Consider the following 22,763-nt stretch of genomic DNA (forward strand, 5'->3'; position numbering starts at 1 on the left):
GCGCATAGAACCAATTGTTTCCCTGGTCTCTGGGGGTGCCACCTCTGCGGCGCTACAGCTGGGTCTAGTGAGTGCGACACCATGCTTTCCATGGAGGTCAGTCATACCCCAAGGAAGAGCGGGCGCTCTTAATAGAAGGCATGAACTTTTACTGGCAAAATGTACCATAATAAATTGATAATTGCAAGACGTCAACTGCAGAGGATGAATAGATTCACCATTGGACGGTCAATGTTCCCCGTCGTTGACATTTCTTCTTCATTCTTTAAAACGTCCTTCATATAGCGCACTGCAAACGCACAAAGAAAAAAAGTGGAACACTTTCAGCGTATGGTCGTGAGCACGGGACTTCTAAAAAGAGGGTGTAAAGAGAGGGTGTTTTAGAACGGGGCTTCTCGCACGGTGAAATTAGGACTACGATTTTGAAATGGCTAGTTTTTGTTCACGAGCCAATAATTGGTTTACATTCCGAAACATTCTCCTGAAATGTTGCTTGACGCTGCTGAGCACGAGGTCGAGGGTTCGATTCCCGGCCGCGGCGGCCGCTTTTCTTGAAACGCCCGTGTGTACGAAATTTCGGCGCACGTTAAAGATCCCCCGGGGGCCATAATTAATCCGGAGCCCTCCACTACGGCACGCCTCATCGCCTGCGTTGCGTCGGCACGTTAAAGCCTACAATCAACCAATGAAATGTTGCTTGAAATTTAAAACATATACCACACGGTAAAACAATTTGGAACTATGCTGATAGAAAACACATAAGGTTAGCTGCTGTTTACTAATAAACCGATTCGGCATATTTACAGGGTATATGGCGTCATTTTCAAGGCAGGAGCACTTGGAAATTAAAGCTCATTTTGGGGGTATATTTTGAGCACTTTAAATCAGCCAAATCCATGGAATCCTTGAGCAGGTATGTGGCATCCCATTTAATATTTTCTTATTGCTAACGTCTGTTGCTGTTCTTCTTAGAAAAGACTGGCAGCATGAATTAGCTGCTTTTTGCGTGTAGTCTTACGTGCCAACTACGTGTGACACCGTTCGAGAGTCATCTTCTGAATGAGCGGGTTATGCACTTGATAGTACTTTGTCAATGCGGGTAACTTCTTTGTATGCCGCGGGTTAGGTAGCCAAAAATACTCGACGCACATAAAGCCGTTTTCGGGGATTGAACGCCCAGTCAAAAATTGTCTGTGGCTTAACTCAGTTATGCCTGGGCGTGCGTAGCGTGAGGTACGGTTAATGTTATTGTTTAGCTTGGTTCTCTGTACGTTATATCTTTATCGTTTAGCTTCGTACATCTAAGTGTTTGGTTGTTACCTCTCGTTAAGTTATGGTTACATTAAACACTAGGCATTTTTATTTGAAGTGTAACGCATTTTATTTTTTTGAAGTCATATTGTTGTTTCGAAATTGCCACAAAGACGACCTGATGGTCGGTGAAGTAGCAGCAGCAGTCTCAATGGCTCCGAAACAGTACCTGGCCGCTTCGTACTCATAGCGCTTCTCGAGGCGTGCGGCTCGGTCTTCCTACGTCTCCTCGGCTCACTGCCTCCTTTGGTTGCCTTCCTACGACGAAGCTTGGCTTCTTTTTTCAGTCTCTCCGACGCACTCTGACGACAAATCCAACCGAGCCGCCCTTCCATATATACAATGCAACGCCGGCTCCTCCTCTGTTGTTGCAACGTGGTTTCACCCTCTCCTCCTCTGGCGTTTCACCGGCGCCATCTGGAAGCGCCCCTCGCCAGATGGCGCGGCGAGCGGTGCTGCCAGGGAAAAAAAAGTATTACGGCCCTAATAAGCTTTAGTGCCTGCCCTAAGCAGCGCTAGTATTAAACCAAGAGTGTAAAACATGATTATATTATTCCTTTTTGGTAAGATGACATGTCTTCACCCCGCTTCAAAGGGGAGAGCAATAGCAATCAACATCATCATCATCACCAGCCGCGGCGGTTGCTAGGCTCAGCTCTACATGCGGCCGCTCAGCTCTAGATGCGGCCACCGGCTACAGTGAAACGGTGAGAATACGGTCATTGTAGCTCTCGCTACAGTATTTCTTCGTCTGGAATTGTACCCCGCTTGGGCTTCGCTTTTGTATGCGCACCTGTCGGGGTGACTGCACCTGGACAGCTTAGCTACTACGAACTGGCAGTGCGTACACGCGATGTCGGAGCACCTAACATATCGAGACGGCTCAAATAACTTCAGCTGTAATGAACAGCCAAACTGAGCTTCGCCTAACGCTCAATGGATCCGCAGTTCACGCGAACTCGTGGACCAGCGGCTTGGGCTCGTTGCCCGGTTTTATTTTATTGCCCCTGTCGGCGAAACACGTGTTCAATGCGCGCAGATGACACTGCGGAAGTATGTGGGCTCATCCGCTTTCTACAACGGCGGTTTTGTCACCTCAAGGAACACCTAAAGCGCGTTAGCCTTAAAGCGTGACGTTACGCAAGAAACTACCTATGCCAATTTCTTAACAGCCTGAGTGTCACTTATTGTTTCTTGTAATCGTCTATTAGGCGGAACTTCGCGCACATCGGAGAACATTAGGCTGGCATGGCCACTGAGCGGATAAGTCTCGTTTGTGCGCTCATATGAACAACCGACGTATGCGTAGAAGACAGACAAAAAGGACGCCTTTTAAAAGAAGAGGGTGTTACGATTACTCGTGCGTCGGCGATGATTCTCTGTCGCTCTAGGTCGGACGCAGGAAACATCTGAGCAATTGGAATGAAAAAAAGAACTTGCAGAGGCGGCGTTCTGTCGTAGCCGTTGTCGCGGCGTAACGCAGAGGCTTCGAAAGCCAAACGGTTTATATTATCATAAGCGTTCGAAACTCCTGAACCGCTGGCGCTTGTCATACATCTCTCCGTTGTGTAGTGCAAAGAAAACTGTAGATACATTTGAGGCAAAATATACGTAATTAACCGGCAGCACCCGCGTTAAGTTAGTTAGGAACGATCGTTGGGTTGGTTTTTACGATACTAAGGGAAAAAAAGTGCAATGCAACGCCGGCACGTGCGGGAGGAAAAGCAAGCGCAGTTTCAGGCTGGTGCAGTTTCAGGCAGGGGGCGCGCGAGCACTGCGGAGGCGGGAAATTTGAAATACGTTGGGTGGCAGCAGTGAGCGGATAACGGCGCTACAGCCCGTAATGGCGAATCAATGCTCTGCACTTCCGACAGCTTTCATATTGAGTGGAACGGCTTTAATATTTCCCCTTCCTCACGCTGTGTCGAGTAGAGCAAGAAATCTGGAAGATACGGACAGAATTCTCACAGAGACTAAAAACTTACGCTGATAGGGCACCCTTCTTACTCGGACACCACAAACACCGTGTCGACTTCAATGGTGCTGTCGTCCGGGGTCAAAGGCCGTTTGCACACCGAGCCAAGGCGCCAAGATGACGGTTAAACGCCTGTGAATGCTTCACGTGCCTGCGCACTCTTTGACCCGACCGTCAACGCGCGGTTGTCGGCGAACCTCTCGGATAGAAAAAACCGACAGCAGCGAGCTCGGGCACAACAAAGAAGTGCGCGGAGGACAGTTGTCAACCTTGGGATCATCAACGATAAGTGGCGGCGGAATTCGGTGAACAAGAGAGTCGTTAGGCCGAAGCACCACAAGCCTGACGGCCGCGTCCTGTGCCCATCCACTGTTACAAGCCTGACGGCCGCGTCCTGTGCCCATCCACTGTTACACAAGGCCTGTAGTGGTTGTTGCGTTTGCAGCATCGGTCCTTCTGACCCGTCGTATCAACAGGCGACCGAAGAATTCTCATGCCTTAGCAGGGAATACAGCCGCAAAACCACACTACAGTTAAACCTGGATGCGACGTCCCCCTATGCAACGATTCCCTGGATTTAACGAAGATTTTCAATTACCCATTGTTCCCCCATTGAAGCCCATGTGTTTGCGACCTCTGTGTAACGAAGGCCTTGCGGCCGTCAACCTTGATGTAACGAAGTCCGTAAGATGATCAGTAATTGTTTTTTGCACTTTTACGGAAAAATTGGCAGGAGAAATTAATTTAGCCAGTGCTACCACTTATGTAAGGAGCCATACAGCAACGAAAGCGTCTAGACTTCTGATGATGCTGGTGATGATGAACGGAGCGGCTAGCGCCATCCCGTGGTTAGCGTAGCATCCGCTTCCGGTTTTCTCCGTGACACCGCACCGGGTAGCAAGAGTAACTGCATTTATATCGTCCGCACTGCAAACTACCGTGTGTTTCCACGTGTGAGTGCGTTGGCGGTTCGAGACCTAAGCTTTGAGGTCCCAGCCCGCCGTATCAGCGTGTAGTCGCGCGTCTGCACTCATATCTGTGGTATCGGTTCGTCGGGGATGAGTTCTGCTGCCAGAAAACGAAACGTTTTGTCTTTTCAAGGCAAGCTACCAATTTTAAGTGCCGTTTCCGGCGGCAATAAAAGAGAATGTCGCCACCCACCCCGTACAGTAGCTGAGCTAGCACCCTCACCACAATTTTTATTGCGCAGAAGAGCATCACGTTTGCGAAAAGGCACCCCCCTTTCAGCACTTCGCGTCATGAAACGCGTTAAGGCACCGGGAAGGGTCATAAGCAAAAGTGAAACTTAAATTACGTTTGTGAATACGAGGGTAACTGGCCTTGCTTTTCTGGTGCATCCGTGTAGGGCCTAAGCTCGAGGGAAAGCCGCAGGCGCAACTTGCTCAGTTTCACTGTGAAATAGGGCCTTGAAGTGTGAGCTCGCCCTTACTGATGTCTCGAATTTTGACCTTTTCTGCTTTATTCCCGCGAGCCTTAACTCTAAACCGGCATGTAACAAAAATTGCGAACTATCTTCGACTGCGTTACATCCAGGTTTACCTGTCAAGTTGTTCAGCCTTTGTATGGACTGAGAGTGTTCCAATGCGAGTCATCTGTGAAAATATTGTTTAAATACGCGCAAGTGGGAAGCACGGCCATTAAATATATCCTGCTTCAGTTTATTAGCACCTCTCCTCACGGACATCTTTATAGTAATAATCATCATCGTCACAATTAGCGTATTTAGGTCGTCAGCAGGACAAAAGCCTCTTCTACTGACCCTCACCCGCTCCTATCCTGCACTGACCACGTACATGTAATCCTTATATTACTAATATAAACTAGCTCTGTTTGGGCAGTACATTTCGGGGAGTTCGTGCTCACACGACCTTTTAAAAGAGCGCGCTTGGTGTTTTCTAGGAACGCAGACTTGGTGCTCTTGCTGACGCATCGGATCGTTCCGCCGAACCGCTGCAACGTCGAGTACCCGTCGCTGTACCGCTTCACGGAATCTGACTACGACTTTTTGGTAAGCCGGAGGATGTCTCGCAGGAGACTGCTACGCTAGCATAGCAATATAGGCGTACAAATGTAGAGTAAACTGGTCGTTCAACAAGCTGCATCACTGCGCTAGCTTCGGGGTTTTGCTACATAGAAAATGTTTCTAAGTTTATGCACTGTTGAAGTGACCTGCGTAGTCCATGTGTTGCGCCACTATTGTCCTCTAAAAAATACAAAGGAGCCAGTGGCCCATATCGTTCTGCACAAAACACACGATGTCGATGACGACGGTTTTGGTGGCGTAATACACAGCGTTACACCTTTCATGTTTCGTCCTATTTGCTCGGCCGTCACGTCCCCGCAGGGGGCATCTGCGCAAGCAGATGTTTGGTGTATGTGCGACACCACGGACCCCGAGCACCCACGTCTAGCCGTGCGTGGCAGAGCCGTGTCCGAGGAAAAGGGGAACCTGGTGGTTGAGCCAATGCCGAGTGTTTGGACCTTTAAGGCCCCTCGGCAAAGGCAACACACCACTTTGGCCCACGCTTCACGTAGACGGCACCTCCGGCCTGACCCGACCGGAGGGAATCGGCAGTCGCCTCTTCCTGTCCTCCTCTACATCTTTTACTTTCCTATCCTCTTTCTAACAACTTTCCTGTCACCTTCTCTCTTCTTGGTTCTTCTCCTTTTCTTGGCGGCTAGGGTTAACCTGGTGTGGCTAACAACCCTGTGTTACGCCATATGTGGTTATAGCCGTGGTGTAAGTCTGGCGCAGGCAGGCCTTGCTTGCAAGTACCTGTCGCGTCCCCTTGTTGGGCCCCGGGGTGGGCGGATGCACCACGGCCGAATAGAATTTATTAATTCATGGCTTCAAAACCCCGCTCCAAACACGATCGGTCCCTGAAAAGGGGCCGCACCGAAGTTTCCTTCCCACTACTCCCTGCAATCGCTGCCCCTAAACCGGACAACTACCCCCGCTTCCTAATAATCGAATCAACAGAAAAAGAAAACCCCATCACTTCCAAGTCTGTATTTCTGATCTCGAAATTCCTTGAAAACATTGTGGGCAAATCTTATAAGGCTAAAAAACAAAGAACTGGTGAACTCCTAGTAGAAATAAATAATCAGCAACAGGCAACAAGTCTTCTCAACCAAACCCGCATGGCCGATCTAGATGTCAGGATCACACCCCACCGCAGCCTCAACAGCTCGCAGGGTGTGATCTCTGAGACGGATCTCCTAAACGAGACAGACATCGACCTCCTCGAGGGCCTCAAAGATCAAGGTGTGACGGCAGTGAGGCGGATCACCATCCGGAGAGCCAAAATAGCCACGAAGCACATCATCCTAACATTCGACCGATCCACACTTCCAGAACACATAAATGCAGGATTCATCCGTTGCCCAGTCCGTCCATACATTCCGAACCCGCGCCGCTGCTTCAAGTGCCAGCGGTTCGGTCACAGCACTAACGCTTGTCGCGGAAGACTAACCTGCGCCAAATGCGCCCAGAACGATCACCCCACTGATGATTGCAACACACAGGTCTTCACCTGTGCCAACTGCCAGGGACCCCACCCAGCATACTCCCGCACCTGCGAAAAATTCCAAGTAGAAAAGAAAATCATAAACATAAAAGTAACCGAGAACATTTCCTTCCCGGAGGCGCGAAAGAGGTTCGCCTCTTTCCCCCTGGGGAGGTACGCAGACGCAGCTCGCCGGGGGGCGGAGCGGCGTTCTGCTTCGGCAGGGACACAGTACTGCGGCGCAGACTGTGCCCGGCCCGAGCCCCCCGCTGAGTTGCTGTTGGCAGCTCAATCCGTCACCGTGCCGCAGGGGGAACCTTCAGCGGTTGCGGTGGCAACCAACACGGTTGGGAGTGGTGCCGCTCCTTCCGGTTCCACTCCTCTGGCCCCCAGTTCACCTGATGGCACGGAGGAAATGGACGCGGAGGGACCGGCAGGTGCTTCCACCTCCGCCCCACCGCCTGTGCCACCCTTGGCACCCCTGGCGGTCGTGGCCCCAGAAAAGGGCCCCCGAAAGGGTCCACAGTCCAAGGAGCCCGACAAGTCGGCAACTCCGAGGACATCTGAAGAGAAAATGGACGTCAATCCGTTCGTCGCTGCTGCGCAGCGGAGGGGACGGGATCGGACGTCACAATCCCAAGAAAGAAAGAAGCCAGCCAGAGTAACCGCCCCGAACGACACATAACCACACATTCCAGTCGCTCCTAACATAAAATAATGGGAAAAGAAAATTTAATACAATGGAACTGTAGAGGCCTGTTCAAGAACCTGGATGATGTATGCGAGTTACTGCACTCCAATCAGCCAAGTGTCATGTGTCTCCAGGAAACACACTTGAATAAAAAACACACAAATTTCTTAAATAGTTACCTGGTGTTCCGAAAGGACAGAGACGGCTGCACATACTCTTCTGGTGGTGTGGCCATCGTTGCCCGCAAATCCTTGGCATGTCACACCATCCAGCTGAACACTGTCCTAGAGGCTGTTGCAATCCGAGTAATAAGTTTTAATAGGCTAATCACGGTGTGCTCCCTCTACATCCCACCAGACTATCACTTGTTGAGCTCCGAGTTCGAGGCTCTTGTGGATCAGTTACCTGAACCCTTCATTTTAATGGGTGACCTCAATGCACACAATCCTCTGTGGGGCTCTTCTAGAACAGATGCCCGAGGTCGCCTCATCGAAAAGTTCTTAACATCATCGGGAGCATGCCTGTTTAACAAGCAACAGCCTACATACTATAATATAGCGCACAACACCTACTCACACCTTGACCTTGCTATTGGCTCTGCAGTACTCTTTCCATTTCTTGAATGGGGAGTGGACACAAACCCCTATGGTAGTGACCACTTCCCAACATCCTTAACATATATAGGTAAAGGGCCAAACAGTTCTCTTTCCCATAGTAGGTTCAACGAAGCTAGAGCGAACTGGAACACATTCACAGAAACATCTCAACTGCACTACACAGACATTAGACACCTACACGTAGAGGAGGCAACCGAGCTGGTCACGGCGCACATCCTCGACGCCGCCGAAAAGTCCATTCCCCAGTCCTCCGGAGCCGTGCGGCACCCAAGGAGGCCCTGGTGGAATGACGACTGTCGGCGGGCGCGAGAGGCCCAGAACAAAGCTTGGGGTATCCTTCGCCGGTACCCCACATCAGAAAACATGATTTCTTTTAAACGGGCAAAGGCTTTCGGGAAGCGTGCGCGCCGTGAGGCAAAACGAGAGAGTTGGCGCGCTTTTCTTACATCAATAAACTCCTACACAGACACACGTAAAGTATGGACAAGGATACGTAAACTGAAAGGACAAAATACACATAGCCTGCCCCTGGTCAGCACAACAGGGGACACACTAGAAGACCAGGCTAATGCACTTGCACAACACTTCGAACACGTCTCCAGTTCATCACACTACACGGACACTTTCATGAAACACAAAACATCTGCCGAAAAGAACTCTCTACGTGACAAGAACAGATCAACTACGTCTTACAACTCTGAGTTCTCACTTTTTGAGCTGAGGGCCGCTCTCAACACTTGTAAGCCTTCAGCTCCAGGCGCAGACAACATCACATACACTATGATACAACACTTACACCGAGACACTTTAGAAACACTTTTACACCTATACAATAGAATATGGATTTCGGGGCGGTTACCTAGGTCGTGGAGGGAGGCCATAGTAGTGGCCTTCCTCAAGGAGGGGAAGGATCCCACCTCCCCTGCAAGTTATCGTCCCATAGCCCTGACAAGCTGCCTCTGCAAGCTTCTCGAGAAGATGATAAACAAGAGACTTGTATATTTCCTGGAATACAACGGTCTTCTCGAGAGCTGCCAGGCAGGCTTCCGGGCAGGGCGATCTACAAATGATCAACTCGTTGGCTTAGAATCATATATAAAGGATGCATTCGTTCATAAGCAGTACTGCATTACACTGTTCTTTGATCTTGAAAAAGCCTACGACACCGCTTGGCGCTACGGCATCCTCTGCGATCTGAAGTCGTTAGGTTTGTCGGGCAACATGCTAAACACACTTGGCAGTTACATGTCCAAGCGAACCTTTCGTGTGAGAGTTGGGTCTGCACTCTCTACGGTTCATGTCCAAGAAAATGGCGTGCCTCAAGGTGGAGTTTTGAGCTGCACATTGTTTATAGTGAAGATGAACTCGCTTAGAAAGGCATTGCCACCAACAATATCCTGTTTTATGTATGTAGATGATGTTCAAATATCTTTTAAATCATGTAACATGTCTATCTGTGAACGGCAAATTCAGCTTGGTGCCAATAAACTAGCTAGCTGGGCAGACCGAAATGGGTTTAAACTTAATCCAGCTAAAAGCACCTGTGTTGTGTTTTCTAAATTGCGCGCGATCCGGCCCGATCCTGAGATCAAGCTGAACGGCCTATCAATTCCTGTTAAAAAGGAACACAAGTTTTTAGGAGTAGTGTTTGACGAAAAACTAACATTTATATCTCACATTAAACAACTTAAACATAAATGCCTAAAAACAATGAACATTTTAAAGGTCCTCTCACACCAAACATACGGTGCAGACAAACAACTCCTGCTGCGTGTATTTACCAGCTTAATAGGTTCAAGATTGGACTACGGGAGTGTGGTGTATGGGTCAGCAACAAAAACCACATTGAAAATGCTAGACCCATTGCTGCACTTGGGGCTTCGGCTCGCGTCAGGTGCGTTTCGCACTAGCCCGGTCCAGAGCCTGTACGCTGAGTGTGATAAATGGTGCCTAGAACATCAGCGAATCTACATAGACCTATTATATGCTTTTAAAATTTCATCAATTAGTAACCATCCTTTTAAACCAGTATTTAACGATACTTCCTCATTGCAACTGTTTTTAAATCGTCCATCTGTTTCTGTACCTTTCTCCCTTAGAGCGAGGAAGGAAGCTTCTGACTTTGACTTCTCGTTTTTAGACTTATACAATTCATCGTTTACGGACCTTTTACCACCGTGGCATCTCCGCCCAGTTTCTTGTGATACATCTTTTACACAAATCCAGAAGAACCGGGTTCCACAAAGTGCGATTCTGCAGCACTTTTTGTCCCTACAGCAAAAGTATCAGTGTTTAGAATTTTATAGCGATGCCTCAAAGACTCCTTCCGCTGTGTCCTCTGCGGCACACGGACCAAACTTAAGCATCTCTAAGACTATGAATTTACTTAGTAGTATCTTCACGGCAGAGGCGTATGGCGTGCTCCTCATTCTGAATCACATCCTTCAACATAAAATACCCAAATCCATCGTTTACACAGATTCTTTGAGTGTTGTCCGCGCGCTATCATCTGGAAAGTCGTCTAAAAATTATGTGATCAATCTTCTTTTTAAGACCATTATGTCCGCGTACGCCTCAAATCTCGAAGTGATTGTGTGCTGGGTTCCGGGCCACTGTGGGATACGCGGAAATGAGCTGGCGGATGAAAGTGCCGCCGCTGCTGCACTGACGAACACAGTGGACATAACAACACTACCTTACACAGACCTCAAGCCACACATCAGAGAACAACTTCGTAAAACATGGCAAACACAGTGGAGCGAACTGACAGACAACAAACTACACCTAATAAAACCACACTTGGGACGATACACAACAGACACACACAACAGATTCAATGAAGCTACACTAGCCAGATTACGGATAGGCCACACACATGCTACACACTCCCACCTGCTCACTGGATCCCCAAGACCTCTGTGTAGCAGGTGTGGAGAACACCTATCCGTAATCCACATCCTAATTCAATGTAACGCACTCACCACAACGCGACGCAAACACTTTCCACAACTATACAGACAACACATCCCACTCCACCCCTCACATTTTTTAGGCGACAACGCTACAATTCCTTTTAAGTATGTTTCGAAGTTTTTAAAAGAGATTAATTTTTTACAGCTCATTTCATACTGCGCGTAATTACAACCTGGCCCTCTACACCAGCCATCCCATCTGTTTTTAAACAGCTTCTGCTTCACTTTAGTTTACAATTGTAATTTTAATTCTCATCGCTTTTATTAAATCACAATTGTTTCTGGCGCTCTTTGCCCTCGTCGGCCTTGCGCCATAAAAAGACAATCATCATCATCATCATCATCGGCCGTCACGTAACGTTTTTTTATGGAGTGTGCCAGTTCAACCCAATACTGGCCCGTGCTTCTCACCGTCGCATCCTCCGCACAATCATCGAGCATACCTTGGCAAAACTGGGTGCCACTCACTCGCACTCGCACAGAAAAATACTTTTCCTCATGCGCTGATTCGCACGATTGCTCACCAGTCGTCCTTACCATTCGCACTCACTCGCACACACGTTCACTACGCGCCCTCAACCACTCGCACCCACTCGCGCTCACGCTCATCACTCGCCGTGACCGCTCGCACTTACTCGCGCTCACGCTCACGGCACGCCGTCACGACTCGCACTCACTCGCTCTCACACTCACCACTCGCCATCACCACTCACACTCTCTCACGTTCACAATTCACCATCACCACTCGCGCTCATCACTCGTCGTCTCCACTTGAACGCGAGTGTATGCAGCTTGAACGCGAGTGTACGGCGTCAGAAGGCCATCCAAATCATATTTCTAAAGCAACACGCCACCAGAAAATTCTAGGATGCCCTATAGCAGGAACTTAGTGGCGACTTAGATCCGAAGCTAAAAGCAATCCCACCATTAACAACCATTACAGTGAGCGGCTCCTGTGACGAATAGTCAACAGTGAGTACAAGCGCAATAGTTGCGCTCACTCCGGTGAGCTCTGCGAATGGCGTGGTGCACTCGCGAGTGGTGAGCGTGGCTCACGGCGAGTGGCACTCGCACTCGCGAGTGGCGCACGGGGCTCCCCGTGAGTTGCTATCGCGCTCGCGAGTGATAAGTAGGGCTTTCCGTGATTGGCGCTCGCACTCGCGAGTGGTAAACGGGGGTCACTGCGCGTGGAGCTCGCATATGCATCAGACTCGCTAGCCCGAAATGATAGCGAGGCCAAGTAAATGCCTGGCTTCTCTTTCCCGCTCACCTCTTATGCTGTTTCTCTCCCGTCTCGCTCCTGCCAAGATGACAGGCTAGAGGTTTGCTCAACTCAATTTAAATTTGCCGCGTTCTACTTCGCCCGACCGGGTGCCTCGATGCCAGCGCTGCCGTACGGTGGAGACGCGTGTGATTCGAGGCACCCTACTACAACATTTATAGAATCACGTCGCCCTGCTGCACGTGCATTCCAAGCGGAACATGGAACGTATTTAGTGGAACATGTCGTTACTGTTGCAATTTGATTTGTTATACTTCCGCGAGGAGCTGTAGTGGCGCCGGCAACAGCAGGCGACGGTTATTTGCAGTTGATATTGTAGTTCATTTGGTACTGCAAAAACCAAGCATCCATGTTATTTTTAAATAAACACTGCAAATATCATTTATGTATTAATTTTGTGCCTCAGATTTGCGTAATGTCTTGTTGTTGTTCAACACCGGACTTAGACGTTAGGTTTGGCTGTGGGGATATGACTATTACGCAGATTCAGTTTCACTTTGGCCGGGTGGGGTGAGGGAATTTAGTAACAACTGATGTATTTCTCTAAAGTTGAAGGGGACACCTAATTCCTTCACCTTTGTTTGAACATATTCATCGACAAAGCACGCGCTCGTCGGATACTGGTCTTGAGGAAGCGCTAACACGGGAAAAAGCAAAGTATTTTTCTTTGCGGACGGTAGTTAATCACAAATGAAATTTCTGGCGTCACCAGGAATTAATTTATTTATTTTTTAAACCCTAAGGGCCAAATGGCATTACAGAGGGGAGTGGTTTACATTGGAAGACATGGTACAAGGTGGACAGAAAGAAACAGAATACAGTGTTAGCACGATTACAATCAAATTGTCCGCGTGCTAAGAGAAAAAATATACTAGGCGGATCGTGAATTTATCGTTCTAGATAGTGTTTCACGAAAATGATGGTTATCATTATCAGACACAATTTCAGGAGCAAGGTGATTCCATTCATGGGAAGAACGAGGCAAGAATGACTCTGCAGCTGCATTTGCAATTACAGGTGCAATGCAATTCGCGGTATCAGTACAGGTAGATATCCTTTGCGGTCGTTTGCTGCGACCTAACGTCGTACAGGGAGGTTCGGTGGTGACTTGGAAAGCATTTTCCTATGCAAGCACTACTTCCAGCCCCGGTTCACCACCGGTGCATAATTGCGTGCCCGCGAGCGCAAGTGCGTACAGACGCGTGGGAATGTATGTGCATGCTGGTGCTGGTAAGTTCAAATACAAATAAGAGAAACTGCAACGGAGTATGTGACGTCGGTATAGTTTGTTTTGAATGCTAAGTGCTGAGTCTGTTTAAATTCCCCAAAGCAATAATTAATTAAACTAGTTTTTTGTAAAATATTTTTTGTAAAGATGCGGTTTTTGCGCAAATCTTTCGGCGTGTGTTTCAGGTTAATCCAAAGTACGGTTTTTTTTCTTTTCGAATTTTGAATTCGCAGAAATCCGTCTGCGATGCTGCCAACTGCTCGGTTTGCCTTTCTTTGAACCTCGCCGTGACCACATCAGCAGTGCTGAACAGCAAGTCCCAGTTCGGGGATCACTGTCGGCAGCAAGCCATTGAGGGTTACGATAAGGTAAAGCCGCCTTGCTACTACGTGCCCTGCTCTTGTGCGAGTTGTAGTTATCGAGAAGTTATTATGTTTTTAAGGAAGCCTCGGGTACAATTTGTTCAAGCTGGCTGCAAGAGACTGACGGTGTGGTGGGGCAAACATATTTGAATGAAAAATTGACATTGCACCTTGGTCTGTTCAACAAGGGCACCGGAGTAATTTTATGGTGGCAAAGACATAAAAAAGTTGCTTTTAAGATTATAGGTAGGCATCCTGCAATGTCGTGTGGTGCGGATGTTACCGTAGGATTTCTAGCAAGCCACTTATGGCGCGAAGACAGTACAGTCATTCCAAAACGTTCATTAGCACGGAGGGAATACCTAGCAAATAATTTTCGTTGGCTGAAAAAGAAATCTCACACACCAAAATGGCGCTGTCTTTGGTATTACTTTCGGTTTTCACGCGCTAATCACTGCTATTTCATCGAAATGGTGGCTTTATTGAGTGGAACAACGCTGACGCCTGGTGCGCATGCCTACGCGTCAGAACTGTGTACTCTGAGATAGGGCAGTACGCACCGGTCAAAAAGTATGCTTGCGTGAACACTGGCTAACACAAGAGAAGCCACGTACTTACTGGGGGTGACCTTAGAATCCAAGTAACACTTAAATTTATTGCAAAGGGTTTCTAGGTGGTTGAAAATGCAACTTATTATGGCGATAATTACTGGCACCGTCACAAACCATCGGTGAAATACTTTCTCTTCTTCTTGCTTTAAAGGCAGCTGAAGTAACCTCCCGTTAACCCTCTATATTTCGCTATTACTTTGGCAAGTTCACGTCTCCTCTGTGCTAGTACTTGGCGTGTTGGAAGCGCCGTGTAGGTTTATACCGCACCTATGAAAACCACACCTTAGGGTACTCAGACACTTACTCACAAACCACACCTTAGAAAAACACATCTTTGACCAACGGATACTCTGCTAGACCGCATTTCTTTAAAAATTCGCCTTCCAAATTTTTTCAAAGGAAGTTTAATTAGTTACCTAGCACATAAGATTTTTCACAGTGTAATTCTTTATGGGCATTCATCAGTCCTTGATTTTTGCTCAGACATGCCGCAGCTTCATGGCCCTGAAGAGAGACCATCAATATGACATTGCCCTGAAGCGTAATGCCAGCCACTTGCAAGCCTTTGAGGACGAGACAAGTCTAACGAACAAGGTACGTGCAGGCCAGGCAATCATTGTTAACCGGGGCACCCCAGGGATCGCTTCTGGGGCCGATTCTATTCTCCTTGTGCATGAACGATTTTCCATCAATTTTGAAATATTCACAGGCAATAATGTAAGCTGATGACACGGCTCTTATATTCACAGGCACGACGATCGACGAAATTCAACATAAAATAAATCACGATCGCGGAAGTGTAGTGGCAAGGTTTAACAATGATCTCTGCCTTAATCTCGATAAAACCAAATACAGCGTTTTCTCCTCGAGGAGAAAGCGATTAGGTTACAACTGGATTTATTTTCTTAAACAACTACTTCAGCACGTTTCTTCGCACAAATATCTGGGTATCATCGTCGAATGAGATATCTACTGGATCTCGCTAATTTAACAGGTCTGTTCTAAGCTGGCCAGTGAATGCCATATCTTACTAAACACGCGAATGATTTGATCCGGGAACGCCTACGGATATCACACTTCGCTTTCTTTCAGTTGAGAACGGTCGGGGGGACCTCGTTACATAACGTAATTTAATAGAACAAAATGCAGCACGCAGTTGAGCAGGTTTAAGAACATCCTAAAACATAATTAGAACAAGTAAAAACAATATTTCGAACAGGAACCGTGAAATAACGCTTCATGGAGAATGGGCACACAAATATTCGGAAAAATCAATAATACACACCAAAAACACATATAGTTTACTAGACATGTAGTTGTCTAAGAAGATATAATTTAAATAATTTACGAAAAGAATGTAATGTACAACTTGACCTAATTTCTTCAGGTATATTGTTCCATGTCGACACACCAGCAAATTTTGCGGTCTGTTTGCCGTAGTTCGTACGCACTTTTGGCGTCAAGAAATTGTTACGGGCAGAGAATTGGGTGTTATTTGTGTTAATGAGATGCTCCCGGGGCAATCCATCAATGGATATGTGATTATGAACAAGGCGATACATAAATGAAGCCAGATTTAAAATAAATAAGTCCGATTTGCCAGGCATAAGAAAAAGGTGAAATTTTCTTCAGGAAAACTCTTAATTCAGTTATTACATTGCACGAGCGCTTTCAGTTCGAAAACGTGTGGTTGGGCAACCTAATTAGATCTAGAAGGCAACCTAGTTTTCCACTGCTCCAAGGCTTATGATTATAGAAGTGCGAGCTAGTCTTGTACAATGTGCGGGAAGTTACTGATGAGAAAATTACCGATGACCACCTTGCGTTGATACCCCAGAAATGCTTCAATTAGTGCAGGCTTTCGAGTGGGGAGAATGCTGAAGAAAATTGCTGCTTCGTTGTTCACCAGAAGTTAGTACCAGATAAAAAAAAACTAATGATCGTAATTGCTGCAAACAAGTCTGTTTCACATAAATTGGCATTGAAAGTATCAACTCTCACAACGGCCGACGTGGAAAAAATACCGATTTATTTTTTGGCATGGAAAGATTGAGTGTGCAGTAATACTCCTTTTTTCACTATACAAGTATAACCACTGCTTCGCAGGTCACGTCGTTTTTCCGTGCGCTCCCCACAAGATGCGTGGCCGCTTTTCGAGCTGATCTCGATGACGTTTCTGGCAAATGTTCCGGTCAACCAAAGTACGCGAGGCTACGAACCTTAGCAAGGCTGGTTGGGGCCGCCCCTGGTAAGCCTTCGATGCGTCAGAATTCTGCATTCTGTTAAGGAGGATTGGGCATTTCGAACCGGTTAAGGAAGCCGTGAAGACAAAATACAAGTTTCTGCATTCTTAACTTGTCAAGGGGGCCCTGAAGACAAAATACAAGTCTGTTTTAATCAAAAGATTTGGTGTTTATAGTGCCCTCAGCGTTTGACCGGCAGCAAACGATGCTTTATTCACTGAGAAATTAAGCAATTTCAGCCAAATCTCTATTTATCCCGCTGTATTGTTTTTCGTGACGTCGACAATGACGTATTCAGGGAAAGTACCTTAAACGTAAGCTAATATGTCGGCCAACGTTGCCGCCAACGGGAAAACCATAATTTTGCTATTCTGGTTGCCTCTTCCTTAATAGATGGCGTTCCATTATCCGCACATGTTTTTTTTTTTTCTGACCGGACTTGAAGCTTCCCTGTTATTACGGGTCATAGTAATCGTTTCGTGAAATATTGCGTATGACCCGACAGTAAGGGCCACGTAAGTGGCAGTGTCTTATTCCAGTTGACCAGTGTCATGTCAGACAAGCCCATCGCGCCCGATGGCTTTTCAGCGTCGCCCGGCAGATTGCGCGTAGTACGCACAAATCATATGTTTACGTGTTACTATAAAAAGATTGTGCACTATATAAAGCTAAGCGCGAATAGCTTTATAGTCCGTGTTAATTTGGGGTTGAATTTTGCCGGCCTCACTGAATCGGAGCAAACTGCCCATTATACGTCATCAGTTTAGTGTAGAAAAGTCGCTAGTGGGTCGCATGGTTATTCTCTGTTTTCTTCATTATTAATAGTATTCGAATGAAGTTTGCGTTAGAAGTGGGGTCGTTGTTATTCTAAGGTGCAATCTCGGAATTACCAAATTTTCCTGTTATCTTCGTGGCCGCAACAAAAGGGACCCTGTAACGCTTACCACTGGCCATTCGGAATGTGTTTCGGAATAAAGTATATTGTCTCAACAAATCTCCCCCACCAGGAATTATAAGAATACGTTCCGTATCACCAGAGCTACACAAGAATAGAAATCGCGCATAATTGTTCCCTCTCAACTCTGCCGTGAATGGCGCGACGAAGGCTGCGTGCTTTCCCGAAAGTGTGGGGCGCTGCTCGTGGCGTTGTCTACGGGGGGACTTTGATACATCACCGCCAGCAAGATTTGTTTTTCTCCGGAACGTAAAGTCTATTTCGCGTGTGAAGCGGAATAGGGTGGTAGGGTGCTTTGAAGCAATAAACGCTTCTTGTTGAGGGTCTGGCTGTCTTGAGTTAGTAACATTATCCCCGCGCGCACTCGAAACACTCGAAACACCCCAAAAACGCTAATAGTGTACGTACAGGTTCAGGCATGAAAAATGTTGGTGCACAACGCGACGATGTTAGATCGTCGCCAGAAATGCAAGCAATAAACCGAGACATTGACCAGCAACAGCCAATAGCATAGCCAACGCTGTAATGACGTAATAAAGCGGTGCATAATGACACAAACCGAAGAGAGCGCGGTAAGATTGCCTCATCTTTCACAGCGATCGGAGAGCTGACCAGTTCACGTGAACGTGTAACATTTGGCTCAAGTATTCCTGGCAGCATAGTCTAATGGCGCGCAAGTCTATTTCCACTGCTCAAAGCCTGCTGCAGGGCTCACTTAAACTCTCACCGTGCATTTCTTGCGTTTCTTTCAGATGACCTGGAAGAGAACAGGGATTCAGAAGGGCGTATCGGAGGCGAGGGAATTGAAGGCGGACCACGAAGTGAGTGACTGCAGCCTCCAAAATTTTCTTCTTACTTGATAGGATAAAATCATTGGCTGCGTCTTCCCGCAGTATACATTCATTTGCTAGGATTTGATTTGGTGCATCTGATGGCGGAGACATGCGTTGTTAGTGCACGTCAAGGCTTTTAGAATTGGAAAAAAAGATCTTGCATAGTGAATAGCTAACGGAAATGTTGTGTTCGCTTTCACAGGGCAGTTACGGCAGAGCCTTTTGCGACAGACGCGTCGTCTTGCGGATGGTAGTAATGATAGGAAAATTTTATATTTCAAAAGCAATAATGGTCCACTGAGCAAAAAAAAAAAAAACACCATCGTATGGCGGCTGCGGACCACAGTAGCCAAAATGTACCTAAACCTTGTGTCCACTGCGAAGTGTACCACAATGGACTAGCGACGTGCTTTATCAGCCAGCGCTCTCCACATATCTCTTGAGAACCGGCGTAACTTGTGCTTTGAAATTTAAAGACGTTATAACGACTCAAAGCAAGACATTTTGCAGTGATTGTGCACGGCATGTAGTTAGGATGAACGGGCGGGCTACTTAACATTAAGATAAGGGTCGATATGACATACCGGAGAAGGTTTGGCGAAGGCTGTTGCCTGGAGCTATCGGCCTAATGTGACGCTTTGAGGTCTAAAGACTTCAATAGGGATCTGGATCTTGACGGATGGGGTTTACGTTAGTGTCCACATACCCAGGGTGAATGTTAGGGCTAGGTAGCGTAAAGCCAATCAAGGGCGATAGCTGATCGTCACCTAGGCGTATTGGGCAACGCTGTGCCCCGGGGTTTTCTGCTTAGAGAGCAGCATATACTCGCCTCATTTAGCGGCCCAACAGTCACCAGTAAACCAGGCTGCTCTGCTTTCGCAGTACGTACACTCTTAGGCAAAAAGGGCTAAAAGAGAGACTTAAATACGACTGTTAATATTCGCGGGCAACTGTTCATCTCAACTGTGGCAGTGTGTGTGCCGTGTGCACATATGAGGACTATATGTTCGCCCCCGCCGATCTTTAAGGAGTAACGGAAAGCTGAAACTCATGCATTTGTCTCTTTGCTGCGTCTCTAATATCCTCTAATGGAATCGTCCTTACCATTTCGCGCGTATGCCTGTGGAAAGTTTTAGATTTCCAAATCATTGCAGTCAGTGCGTCGTTCCCATAGTGCCGCGGTAAAAACTATCGATGCTAATTATAAGAAAAGCGGCTACGGTTAATCGAGCGGAGGGTAATGGCAAGGAGCGGCGAAGCGAAATGGGCAAACGCTTCTCGTTGAGGTTATGTTAACAGGCTGGTTTGCATCGAAACCTTCATATTTTAAAGTATCTCATCACCAAAGTATCTCATCACCACGTGGCATAATCAGACTAACTTTAAAAGAATATAATTATCGCAACGATTGCCTTAAATCCGCCTCCTTCCCACTAGCCATAGGAGAGTGGAACGGTATGCATTGATCGATTACTGGTAGCGCATCCAAGGAACAATTCTTAACACTAGTTGAGAATTACTTTCATGAAACAAGTTGCCTTCTCTCTGTCTAGCTCACTTATGATGTTCACTATTACTGAGTAGTTATTGTGATAAGAATGTTCTGCTGAACAAGTTTGGTTTGTTCTTGAAGAACTGCTGTAAAATGTAACCTCCAAAATGTCTGTTTTTCATGCTGCAATAAATTTGCTTATGTTTTGTGGCTTTGTTTCCCAGAATTTGGTTACGCTAGACGCCTGCGATTTCAAATTTCATATTTGATATGTAGCCTCTGATTTTCATGTAGAAAACCTGACTCGCATGTTTATACCCTTGTTTTTACGTATGAACGAAACCCACGTGTGTATTTTGTGTATTTCCTGCAAAAATCCTAAATCGGATTGACAGTAAATAAATAAATAAATAAATAAATAAATAAATAAATAAATAAATAAATAAATAAATAAATAAATAAATAAATAAATAAATAAATAAATAAATAAATAAATAAATAAATAAATAAATAAATAAATAAATAAATAAATAAATAAATAAATAAATAAATAAATAAACTTTCTGCAAGGCGTCCCTTCGTCATCTCTTCCACCTCGTCCATTTCACTTCTCTAGTTTGTGATGTCACCTAATATCGTGCAATCCACGTAAGCATACTTGCCAGGCATAACATATGACTGTTTTCGGGCATTGGAGGGAAGTGGCACACCGTGGCGCACTGATTATTATCAAACAGCGCACAGAATCCGCGTCAGAAGACAGCACTGCGCTCCATCGTTGCCAAGACTTCGTCCTAACACCGTAGCGTTTAGGTGGTGGGGAATTGTATGTCGCCATCCGGAGCACGTGCGCCGAAGTGTGCTTCATGTCTAGACGACTCGCCCATGTACCCATGAACCGTCCTTATCACAGCCTGTGACATCAGTTTTGGCCTTTACTCTACTTCTCAGTATAGCGTTACCTGCTATTCCACTCTAAAACCTAACGCCAAGCTGCCAGAGAGGCAACTGCAGTCTTTCAAAATACCAGCTTAACAGTTATGCATTGGGTTGAACTGCTTGGGCCAACACAGGAGGCAAAACGACAAACCTGCTAGGATCCGTACAGGCTGCCCTATTGATATCGATGTTATTTTAACCATGTGTTAATGGAATCCCTACCATGAATGAAGCCTGTACATTGACTGCACGTCGGCTACGTAAGATTATGAATGGGTTTTCTACCTTTACGTTGTTAGTACAATAAATGCAAGCTGGCGAGATGTTCTAGTAGACTGTACGCAGAGGCGGGACTTCGTTTACTCTTGTTTCTCTACTAGGGCCCTTCGTGTGCGTGTTCAGGGGGAGACACATACCGGCAAAGTTTCCTGAGAATCTCTGTACACACCTGGTGTACCTGAGTGTAGCTTATGACCTGCGCAGGAGGCAACTTCATGAAGGCAAGTATCGCTTTGCAACCATTACCAAAAGTTCAATACTACACAGCAGTCATGTAAGCATTGATTAGTCAGGTGCACTTATAGTGCTGTTGGTATTACTTGCAATGTTACGTAGATGCGGTGCTCACCACGCTGAAGGTTAGAATGAGTCAGCAGTACGCGACTTGAAAAATTATTCTGGATTCAGCACTTTGAGAAAAAAAAATCTGTGCTTTTTTAAATGTTTTAAATCGAATATGTGCAATGGATACAGTGCTCCCATGCTTAGTTTGAACAGTGCGGCAATGATATGGCATTTTAGCTTTTGAGATGTACGATAGGTTGGTATGTGTGCAGAGCATGTCCTTCGGTTAGTTTGTTACACGGTTAGCCAAAACTTATGCTTATGAATATGCTACAAAAGGGTGTTACGGATGCGGTATTACTGATAAACTGTGGCCATTTTTACTGTTACATCACCATGCTGTTCTCGGCGTTTGCAGTGTTTTCTTCTTAAAATCATATTCACACGGTGCAAATTTGTTATTCTCAACGCGCCGTAGAGTAACAGCAGAATCGCGCTCGGCGTTTAGGTCCACATTATTTTTCTGAAATAAAATAAAACACCGCATATTCATGTGCAGTCATACCGAACCCAGTGGTACCATAGCATATCATTTTAAAGCAATAAAGATATTAGTGAGCTTTTATCCCCAACTAAGAGAAGTGAGCTTGGGTGGACGTTTGTGACGTTTGATTTTTACAAGCTGGAGACCTAAACACGTACTGAAGAAAAAAAGTTTTGCACCGCGCTTCTATCTTAGTGGAGTGATTGAATTAAAGCGCTCAGCTCCTATCCAAGTTTGAATGCTGTGATGCCATTTCGTGCAGGAGGCGACTTCCAGTCCTTTATGCGGCTTCGTGGCTCAGCAGCCGCTATCGCGGCTGTAGACAGCGTAGTAGTGAACACCCTGGATGCGGGAAACCATGAAAACGTGGATCATTTTCTGCAAACCACGAGCAGCTTTGTTGAAAGACGTGGTCTCGATGGTCTTGCTATGATTTCAACTCTTGTAATGGACATGGAAAACTTCGCTGCTTTGGCGAAGGTGGGTGCCCTCGTTTTGTGCCTCCGGAATGACATCGGTTTTGTTTGTTGAAAATTGTCACGTAGAAAGAATAGCGAGCAAATAAGATAAGAAAAATGATGCTACTGCACCACAATTTATGCAACCTTCTCGATTGT

At 46.5% G+C, this 22,763-nt stretch overlaps 1 protein-coding gene across 1 annotated transcript in view; it reads left to right on the forward strand.

The window, feature by feature from the left end:
• Positions 1 to 22,763, forward strand: part of LOC144153308 (uncharacterized) — a 340,475-nt gene that overhangs the window by 178,839 nt on the left and 138,873 nt on the right. The window contains exons 72-79 of the mRNA XM_077684958.1: positions 807 to 913; positions 5,207 to 5,315; positions 13,837 to 13,971; positions 15,060 to 15,170; positions 16,683 to 16,824; positions 18,527 to 18,595; positions 21,419 to 21,538; positions 22,409 to 22,626. Coding sequence (XP_077541084.1) covers positions 807 to 913; positions 5,207 to 5,315; positions 13,837 to 13,971; positions 15,060 to 15,170; positions 16,683 to 16,824; positions 18,527 to 18,595; positions 21,419 to 21,538; positions 22,409 to 22,626 — 1,011 coding nt within the window. The remainder of the gene's footprint in view (positions 1 to 806; positions 914 to 5,206; positions 5,316 to 13,836; positions 13,972 to 15,059; positions 15,171 to 16,682; positions 16,825 to 18,526; positions 18,596 to 21,418; positions 21,539 to 22,408; positions 22,627 to 22,763) is intronic.

This window comes from Haemaphysalis longicornis, unplaced genomic scaffold (genome assembly GCF_048455015.1).
Source record: "Haemaphysalis longicornis isolate Haplotype H1 unplaced genomic scaffold, Haemaphysalis longicornis Haplotype H1 scaffold_9, whole genome shotgun sequence".
Lineage (NCBI taxonomy): Eukaryota > Metazoa > Arthropoda > Arachnida > Ixodida > Ixodidae > Haemaphysalis > Haemaphysalis longicornis.